We start from the raw sequence: 9,910 nt of genomic DNA on the forward strand, positions 1-9,910 counted from the left end.
AGTGCCCTATTACCCCTGGGGTTCCACTAGAGCAGAAATCCCTCCCTTCCAAAGATGGACTTTGGAATATTTGAAGACAAGAATCTCCCCTGAACCTCATTCATGGACCAGTGCCTCCTCAGACAGCATGGTTTTGTGTTGGGTCCCTTGTCACTGTAAGTAGTGGAAGGCCATGGGCTTTGACATCAGCACTGGATGGGTCTCGTCGTTGCCCTGATTCTTGGTGCTCTCTCCACGGGTGGAAACAGTTTCTCTGAACTTGAGCTTCCTCGCCTGTATTATGGGACAGCTTGTGCTTCCCTCCATGGCAGTGTGGGAGGGGCTTGAGGAGCAGATGATGGGACAGGACTTGGTACTTAATAGGCATGAAAATAGCTTCCTGCCCGCTGCCAGGAAGAGGGTACCTGGAGGTGCTACAGTAATGTGACCTACTGCAGAGACCTCTGTGACCCAGTGGGATTTCTCCCCCTCACCCCCAGCCACTCATGGGATAAGCAGAACAGACATGAGAAGGACAGGGCTGTTTTCAGAAACCCTTCTGGAGGGAGGAGTATCTCTTTACTGATGTGGACAAGAAGGTTTAGTTGTCAGGCATCATAGCAAGGCGAGGGGCCTTTGGAGTGGTCAGATAGGGGGACAGGGCAGAGCTGGAGTAACTCAGGCTGTTTGGGCCGGTGGGCATATTGACAGGGCTGGCGGCAGAGGGTGGGGAGAAGGTGGTCAGCACCACGCCACCCTCATCCAGGGAGCGCTTGTAGGGGACTGGAACATCATTTCTGAGGTCCTGGATCGCCAGATAAGCCTGGAATATCTGTGGGCAGAAAAGGGTGGCTGAAGGCTGGCTTGGGATGGGCAGGGGAGGAGAGGGCAGGCTAGGGACTAGCCTGGGAGGGAGGGGCAGGGACCAGTTGTGCCAACTGCTCACTGCCCATGGACACCCAGCCAAGGCACCACTCCTGATGTTGGGCTCTGGCTGCTCAGAGGAAGGTGAGCCTGGAAGAAGTCAACAGAGGCCCGGGGAGAGCCCCCAACCCCTGACCACCAGGGGAGCAACACAGAGCTGGAATGTTCTATCCCTCCCACCCCATTCTGCAGAGGGTCCTGGGGGTGTGGTGAGGGCTGGGGCTCGACCTCACCCAGACAGGGATGGAGAAGAAAGAGAAAGCGATGGCCGCCTTGGCGCTGCTGCTCCCCAGGAGGAACTCTTTGGGCTGTGAATGCTGCCACTGGTTGGCCAGGAAGCAGAACCCCACGAACCAGATGCCTGCCCAGAGGACTGTGGTGTGGGGAGAGAATAGGGACCGGGGATGTGCAAAGATGGGGTTAGGGGTCTTGCATGACTTCCCACTTGTTGTACCCAATCCCTCCGAGCCCTCCTAAGAGTAAGCTGCTGCAAAAGGCTTTGCTGTCCAAAATGGCCAACACAGGAGCCACAGGCCTCGTGGGTCTGCTTCCACTTCAATTCATTCAAGTAGATCTGAAAAGAATTCAGTTCCTCTGTTGCCCTGGCCACATTTCAAATGCTCAGTGACCAAGAGTAGTCAGCGGCTCCTACGCCGGACAGCACAGGTACAGAACCTTCCCCTCTCGCGGGAAGCTCTCAGCAGATTCATTGACTTGTGAGGACTCCCTGAACCCTGCAGGGAGGAGGAGGGGGGAGAAGAGATCCGACAGAGGAGGTGGCCAGGGTGTAAGTTTAAGGAATGTGCATTTATTTAGTGCTTACTGTGTGCCAGGCTCTATGGAGAGTGTTTGGCAGTGGTGAGGAGTGTCTGACTGCCACTCACTCTGCAGCAGCGGCCCATTAAAGAGCCTCCTCAAGCCTCAGTTTCCTTCTCTGTAAAACAGGAAAATGAGCAGGACTCACCTCCTAGGGTGGTTCTGAGGACTTTAAAGGACAGGATTTGTGTGCCTGCCTGGGGAAGCACTCCGTGAATGTGTGCGGTACTATAGGCCCCGCTTATTTCATCCTCAGAAACCCCTGCAAGGTGGGGTCTTGGTCCCAGCTTTTACTGATGGTAAAAGAAGGGAAGAGACATGAGCCTGCAGAGCCAGGAGGTGCTGGGGTCCATCTGGCTCCAAGCTCCAAACTCCACTTCCAGCCACGGAGTGGCTTTTCAAGAAAGGAGATGAATGGGGAGGTGGGGGGAAGCTGGGCAGAAGGGGTGAGCCTGGGGGCAGGCCATGTGCTGGCTCTTGAGGATGCTTATTTGTCCCCGAGGAGGAAACAGCAAGAGCCAACTAGCAGCAAGAAACGTGAGGCCATGTGTGGTCAGATCCACAGGATGAGAGGACTGTCAGGTATGGGGCCAGCTGGGTGGCTAAGGGCTGTGCCCCATGGGCCATTGCAGGAGTGGGTGGCTCTGGGCGGGAGGTCCCGGGGGCTCACCATCCAGGATGAAGTCCAGGAGCTGGAAGGCCGTCCTGAATCGGGTGCTGGCGATGCGGCTCTCCTGGGCATCCAGGGCCAGGAAGGTCAGGCAGCTGAGGAAGGCTGTGAAGCTGGCGCCCACAGCGAAGCTGCAGGCCACACTGTTGCTATTGAGGACACAGTGGAGCTGGGGAGACTCTGTCTTGTTCTGGTAGCCATCGGTCAGTAAGGAGGAGAAGATGATGAGGGAGAAGATCTGTGGACCCCCAAGGACCAGGGTGAAGCTCAGCAACTCCCCTGAGCTGTTCTTGCTCCCTGGCTGGGACAGTCCTGCTGCACGTTGGGTCACTCTTGCCCTCTCCCTCCCTGTCACACCCTCAGAGCTCTCAACCTCTGCCCTTCCTCCCCTCTTTTCCGTCCCTTTCCTCCTCCATTGCCCCCCTGCCTCTAGACTTGTCTCCTCGGACCATCCCCCACAAACTCTTAGGGGTCCTTTCACATCATGTCCCTCTCTGCTCACAGTCTCCCCCATGGTCCCCAGGAGTGAGTCCTAGCCCCTCAGTTTGGTCTTTGGGGCCTTGTGTGGGCTCCACCCTCCTCCCTTTCCTCATTCCCTCTTTCCCTACTCAGCCCTGCCTTTTGCCACCAAACCCAAGTCCCCTGCTCTTAGCACAGTGGAGCTGATGGAGGTGTGTGTTCTCCGCCTTCAGCTCTTCCCTCTACTTGTAACTTCTCTCTCTCCCTACTTCCCTATCAATTCCCATTTCCCCCCTCTTTTGTGTGGAATTGGGGGATCAAATGCAGGGCCTTGCACATGCTGGCATGTGACCCACCACTCCCAGTTCCCTATTCAACTCTTAAAAATAAATTTGTAAAATATTCCAAGTATACAGAAAAGTATGGAGAGAAATATAACAGATACCCAGTACTGACTACCCAGAACTAGCAAATATTAAATTATGCTTTTTTGATTTGGTTTCAGAAGTTTTTTAAAAAACAAAATACAAAGCTGGGCACGGTGGTGCTCGCCTATAAATCCCAGCAACTTTTGAGGCCAAGGCAGGAGGATCACAAGTTTGAGGCCAGCCTGAGAAATATTTAAAAAGGGTTAGGGATGTAGCTCAGTGCTTAAGTGCCCCTGACTTCAATCCCCAGTAACCAAACCCCAAAACCAACAAAATCCCACAAATACAATATTCCTGTCCCCTTGGGTATACATGGAGCATATAGTTCATGTCTGTGACCGTCTTCTGTAACGTTCATTTGTTATTCTACAAATATTCTTGCAACCACCCTATGACAGGGCACTATTAATGGTCCTGTTCTTCAGATAATGACACTGAGACAAAGAGGATGAAGAATTGGCTGAACTTGGTGACACTGGTAAGCAGCAGAGCCTGGAGTTGAACCCTCGGAGTCTGGCTCCTCAGTCTGCTCTTAACCCCTCACTACACTACTTCACGCTGGACCAAATGCCTTGAGGCATAATGAGTGAAAAGTTGAAGCCCCGCTCCTCTGTCTCAGATGACCACAGGGCCACGTGGCAAGGCCTATGCCAGACACAGAAGGAGCAGGTGTGTACCTGGAGTAGAGGGTGGAGCTCGTTGGAGGATGACTTTTGCTTTGGATGATGTTTTTATAAGGAGTGTTAAAGGCTGAGGAATGGGAACATAGTTTGGAGGGTAACAGGGATCCCTAGGGTGCTGCAGGATCAGCTCTGGGTGTACAAAGAGCTCTTCTATCTGAGTGGAGAAGGCTGGAGGGCCTGCATGCCAAGGTCAGGAGGAGCGCCAAGGTCAGGGAAGAGAGTCAAGGTCTGAGTGGGATCCTGGGCCTGCACTTAGGAGATCATGAGTTGACATCTGAACTGGACCTGACAGGGGAGTATTTTTCCAGGCAGAGAAGAGAATGGCATTTTTTCCCTTTTTCTTTCTTTTCTTTGTGGGGCTGGGGTTCGAACCCAGGCCCTCTCATATACTCAGAAAGCACTCTACCCCTGGGCTATATCCCCAGCTTGGAGGAAGGCACTCTGGGAAGGGTTAGTAGCAGGGAAAAAAGTCAGATGCAGGGGTTCTAAAGGGACAAAAGAGAAATCTCATTTGAGGGATCTGGTGTGAGATGAGGCTGAAAATGTGGGCAGGAGCTAGACTCTCAGAGATCTTGAACACCAGGCCTAGAGTAGAGGGTGGAGCTGGTTGGAGGATGATGTTTGCTTTGGGGTGATGTTTTTATGAGGAGGAGGGGAGCCATGGAAAGTTAAATTTCTTATTTGAACTTAATTTTATGTATGGAAGGGTTCTGAGCAGAGGAGGGCCAGGGTCAGACCTGAGGGTTAGAGAAATCCTCTGGGGTCACATGGCTGATGGACTGGAGGAGGACAAAACAAGATGCCCACAGACCTAAGAGCAGGTTGGTGGCGGGGACCAGGTCAGAAACACTGAGTTGGGAGCCCTGGGGAATCCAGGAATATTTAGGACGTAAAATTGGACCTGGTGATTGATTGGATATGGCAGTGTTGGCTAATGGAGTTGGTGGGGGGTGGGTAGGCTGAGGGAAAGGGCATGTTGAAAATGACCCCTTCATTAGAATTTTTTAATTTTTTTTTGGTACCTGGGATTGAACCCAGGGGCCCTTTACCACTGAGCCACATCCCCAGCCCTATTTTTAATATTTTATTTGAAGTCAGGGCTGCACTAAGTTGCTTAGGGCCTTGCTAAATTGCTAAGGCTGGCCTTGAACTTATGATCCTCTTGCCTCAGCCTCCAGAGCGGCTGGGATTACAGGCATGCACCACTGCAAATGGCCCTTCATTAGAATTTGAAGTCCTGCAGGACAAACCCCATGGTGGACCCTTCTAGGCCCAGCACCCAGTACCAGACTGGACTTCTGCAAATATGTGTAAAGAGGGAGTGGCTTTGGCTCCTTCCAGCTCTTGCTTGTCCTTAGGAGCAAGGTGGAGGAGGCAAAGGACGGATCCCTAAGCTCCTCAGCATTCGTCCTGCCCATCCTCCTTTCTCTGTCCTTTGTCTTAACAGCTTTACAACCATGACAACGACAATGACTGTCGACAAGGAGTCTCTCTTTTTGCCAAGCACTGTGCCTTCATGGCATTGTCTCGTTTGACCCACAGCTACCCTTACAGGGAGGCTGCAGGATGAGCCCCAGCTGACTGGTCCCAGGCAGAGCCAGGTCTGGGATGGGAAAGCGCATCAATCATTTTTGAGCCCATATCCATTTTAGCTGCACCACCTCCCAGAACCTAGCACCAGCCCACGCGGGAGGTGTTATTAATTCATTTCTGTTTCACAGGTGATAAATCGAAGCCATTACAGTGGAGTGGAAAGAACCAGACGCGTCCTACTCGGCCAGCTATGTGGCCTTGGGCACAGCACTGAGGTCTTGGAGCCTCAGTTTCCCAGTCTGTCACTATGCTCTGAAGAGGGGAAATGCAGGGGTGGGCGCTCAGCCCTAGAGGTGCTCAGGAAAATGGTGGTTCTCAGGATTCAACCAAAGCGGGAATCCTCTATTCAAGTTCAGGTGACGTGGGGTGGGATTGGAATCCAGCTCTCTTGAGGGTTATTGAGGCCTCTGGGTTATTTGCCCACCAGTCCCAGAAGATCTTGGCTATGTTAGAGCCCAGGGCACTGGAGACTCTGGGAGGGGGCTCAGCTGGGCCAAGAGACCCTAGTCAACTGGAGCCTGAGTCCAACCTCCTTCCACACCCTTGCTGGCCTATCCCCAGGGAGGGAGCAAAGATTCATCAGTTAAGGCACCAGCTGGCAGGCGGCAGTGAGAAGGACAAGAGCACCAGCTGCCCAGAGGCTCCCTACTGAGAAGCCAGGCCAGGGGGGAAGGCGGAGAGGGCGGGCAGGAGGGAGGATGGAAGCAGCGGGCAAAGTCCGTGACCAGAACGTCTGGCACAGCCAGCAGCCCTTCCCCCGCTGCCCGCACCCCTCCACACCAGCTGGGCCTCCTCCCTTGCTGCGCCCTTCCTCCCCAGGCTTTGGAAACAGGCGGGTAAATCCCACTTTGACTTGCCCACCAGCTGGGTGCCGTCCCTGGGCAAGTCACTCAACCTCTGGGAGCCTCAGTTTCCCCTTGGGTTAGACAGGGCAGAAACGTCCATCATACGGCTATGGTGAGGAGGACAGGAGCCTCCACCAGCAGGGACGTGGCACATTCACATTCACAATTCTCCTCTTTCCCTGGGGAAAAGGACAATGCAGCACAAATCCCTATCACCCTGGGCGCTGAAACCCATCTCTCCTCCCTCACAAGTCATGATTTGTTCCACTAATAATCGCTATTTAAGGAAAGCCTACCACTTGCCAGGCCCGTGCTCATCACTGTATAGGCATTAACTTGTCTCATTTCCACAACAGACCTTCCTCTGAGCAGGGTAGGGGACACTCTCTTTACAGATGAAGGGAGAGAGGTTCAGAGGAGTCAAGTAACTTGCTTCAGGTCACACAGACATATGGTGACCACATAAGCTATGGAACAAAATGGCACTTCTGGGAATGAAAAGTAGTACTACTGATAGTTATGCCAGGACCAGCTGAGCAACCTGGGGAGTATACCCCTCTAACAGATGGCACATGGCTAGACTAGAATTCATTCAGGCCTGTGTGGTCCCTTTGTTCCAGAAGGGGCAGGGAGATAGAAATCTGGCAGGAAACCCTAAGTTCTGACATAAGGCACCCAACCTACTCCTCAGACTTGCATGAGATTTATCATCTCCCTGGGCTGTGTCTGGCTGTGTCAAGAGTGAGCAGTAAAGGCCGCACAGTTAAAGCCAATGAGAAGTGACTGGTCCAAGGTCACACAGCAGAGTCTGAGCTGAATGATGTTTTTTGTTTTTGTTTTTTTCAGTACTGAGAATTGTACAGGGCCACTGTACCACTGACCTCTATTCCCAGCCCTGTTTATTTTTTGAGATAGGATTTCAAAGTTGTTATCTTGAATTTGTGATCCTCCTGCCTCAGCCTCTCCAGTAGCCAGTATTACAGGTGATTCACCAAATGAGGATTTGACTCCAGTGTACAGATTCTATGGGGATGTAGTGATGACTAAAAGATGTATATAGCTGGGCTTGGTGGTGCAGCCTATAATCCCAGCCACTCAGGAGGCTGAGGCAGAAGGACTGCAAGTTTTAGACAAGCCTTAGCAAATTAGGCCCTAAGCAACTGAGCAAAACCCTGTCTCAAAATAAAAATAAAAAGGGCTAAGGGTATGGTGCATTGGTTAAGCACCCCTGGGTTCAATCCAACCCCCAGTACCCTCCCCCTACAAGATGCATATAAGCCTCAGCACAGTGCTTGACACACAAATGGCCACTGGACAGCTGGTATCTTAGGTCTGTCTTACATATTCTCTTCCCACCACCCCAACCTAAGAGAAGGAAAATAAACTGGGTCTAGTATCTTACAGACCCAAGTTTGAACCCTGGCACTGTTTCTTATTATGTGACCTTAGTCAATGCTGTCCAATAGAACTTTCTGGCATCACAAAAATGTTCCAATTTAAGAACCACAGGTGGCTGCTGAATACCTGAAATGTGGTGTTGGTGACTGAGAAATAGCCTATGCTATTTAAAATTGAAATAGCTATCTGTGCCTTATTTCTACCCCATTGGACAGCAGTCTTCAAGATAGGAAATTAGTTCACTTTGTTAATTCTTAGTTTTCTTAGCTCAAAATGGGGCTTTCAGCACCTCCTTTGAAGGTTTTTTTTTTTTTCTTGCAAAGAGTCAATAAGGGGTCTGGAGTTATGGCTCAGCGGTAGAGCGCCCGCCCAGCACTTGCAGGGCACTGGGTTTGATCCTTAGCACCACATAAAAATAAAGGTGTTGTGACCAATTACAACTAAAACAAAATATTTTAAAAAAGAGACAATCAGTGCTAGGAATAGCAGAGTGCTCAAAGGTGGCTTCAGTTATTAGCTCCCTTTTGCTCCATTTCCTCTTCTGACCCTTCTTGCCCCCTCCCTCTGATCCTAGGACTGAAAGTTGACCATTCCCATCTTGTGGGCCACAATCCCACATCCTACAGGTGGGCCATAGGGGCCTCACCCCTTCTAAGATCCGTGCAATGCTCTTTGGCTTCCTCAGAAAATGCACAGCCTCACTGTCAGCCAGGTCCTGCAGGCTTTCTGGGAGGTGCATAGCGGCTGTTCTCCTTCTGAGGTCCCTGGAGGTGGGGGGAGAGGTTCTGGGCACTGCCTGCTGGGTGCTGCCACCTGACTGCTCCAAGCTCACGCTGAGGCTTGCTGCTGCAAGACAACACAGACATGGAACGTCAGAGTCAGGACATAGGGTTCCAGGAATGGGGTTGTGTGAAATGCAGGCCTACCAGAGCTCTTGGGAGTTGGAGTCTGGGTGAAGGGGCTCCTGGGGGATGAAAAGTTGTTAAGGGTCCTCCGAATTGGGGTACAGGATAATGGGGCTACTGAGGTTTCCAGAGGTTGGGGATGGGGTGAGGGGGCTTCTGGGAGTCCTGGGAATGGGGCATGTGGAGTAAAAAACCTGCTTCAGGGTCCCAGGAGTTCTGGATAAGGGGTGAGGAATTGGATGGCAGGTGAAGGGTTGGTTTCAGGCCCCAGGAGTTGGAAATGCAGGAGAGAGGACTTCAGGTGCCCCCAAGAGTCAGGTATGGGATGAGGGGGATGTGGGGTGACAGGGCTGCTGGGAGTCCTAAGAGTGGGGGGGCATAGGGAAACCCAGGAACTGGGGACAGGGATATTTTTGGAGGTCCTAAAAATGGGGCACAGAGTTACAGGGCTGCTGGGGATCCTAAGAGTGGGCCCATAAGTGAAGTGGCTGCTTCAGGTCCCAGAAGTCAGCATGTGGGTGAGGGGACTGTGGGCCAGGGGTTCCAGAGTGGGATGGCAGGGTGAGGAGCCCCAGGCCAAGGAGCTGGGGCCTGGAGAGGGCTGGGGCATGTGGGGGCCATGTCCTTGACAGGAGCTTGAGGGCCCAGCTTAAAGGTGACCTTCTCTGAGAGGACGCAGGTGGGCGTTTCTGGAAAGTATGGGCTCTGTGGGGTGGTAGGGAGGACCTCTGGGATGTCTGAAGCCCAGGAATCCCTTTCAGGCTGGGGCGACAAACCCATAATGGAGGACGCAGGCCTTCAGGGTATATTTTAGGCTGTCCTTGTGATTTGGGGTTATTTCCTCTTAGAACTAGGCGACAGCTTCATCGTCTTCGTAAATGTGCATTTCCTCAAGTTGGGGTCCTGCCCTCGATGTGTGGAGCTCAGCTCGGAATGGAGCGGTCCCATCGGATGAGGCCACACACCCGGGGCTAGGCCACCTTCGTAGAATTAGGGTCTTCCCTTTAAAGACATGGGATGGGACTGCTGGGGCTGGCGGGGGGTGACGCTGCTTGACAAAGGGTCACCCCTGCTCTGGAGGACCGAAATACGTCACCTGGAGTCCGGCTCTTCCTTCTGCCCGCCCTCCCCTCCGGGTCCCAGGCGCCACCTCAGCCTTCTTTTGGTTCCTCTTTTTCCCGCCTTTTTGCTCCTCCACAGCTGATTGGCT

General features: G+C 52.6%; 1 protein-coding gene across 3 annotated transcripts; it reads right to left on the reverse strand.

Annotated features, from left to right (window-relative positions):
* Positions 1-549: 549 nt before the first annotated feature.
* On the reverse strand, positions 550-9,899 carry Syngr4 (synaptogyrin 4). Of its 3 annotated transcripts, none has more exons than XM_027920501.2 (5): positions 9,797-9,899; positions 8,442-8,638; positions 2,390-2,627; positions 1,137-1,276; positions 550-811 (listed from the first exon to the last, which is right to left on the reverse strand). In XM_027920501.2, exons 2-5 carry the CDS (start codon positions 8,532-8,534, stop codon positions 581-583), a joined length of 702 nt encoding a protein of 233 aa, XP_027776302.2. In that variant the 5' UTR covers positions 8,535-8,638; positions 9,797-9,899; the 3' UTR covers positions 550-580. The 3 variants fall into 3 exon arrangements, with proteins under 3 accessions (XP_027776302.2, XP_071460540.1, XP_071460539.1); XM_071604439.1 differs by having other exon boundaries at positions 2,390-2,579; positions 8,442-8,641; XM_071604438.1 differs by having other exon boundaries at positions 8,442-8,641.
* Between the last annotated feature and the right edge of the window lie 11 nt (positions 9,900-9,910).

This window comes from Marmota flaviventris, chromosome 18 (genome assembly GCF_047511675.1).
Source record: "Marmota flaviventris isolate mMarFla1 chromosome 18, mMarFla1.hap1, whole genome shotgun sequence".
NCBI lineage: Eukaryota > Metazoa > Chordata > Mammalia > Rodentia > Sciuridae > Marmota > Marmota flaviventris.

Bases quoted from the DNA above. Each gene is read 5' to 3' on its own strand.
- Syngr4 (XM_027920501.2), bottom strand. From the start codon at position 8,534: ATGCACCTCCCAGAAAGCCTGCAGGACCTGGCTGACAGTGAGGCTGTG. The intron at 1,277-2,389 runs GTGAGCCCCCGG...CCCACACCACAG, and splicing joins CCTGGACTTCATCCTGGATG to TCCTCTGGGCAGGCATCTGG. The intron at 812-1,136 runs GTGAGGTCGAGC...TTCTGCCCACAG, and splicing joins TCTTCTCCATCCCTGTCTGG to ATATTCCAGGCTTATCTGGC.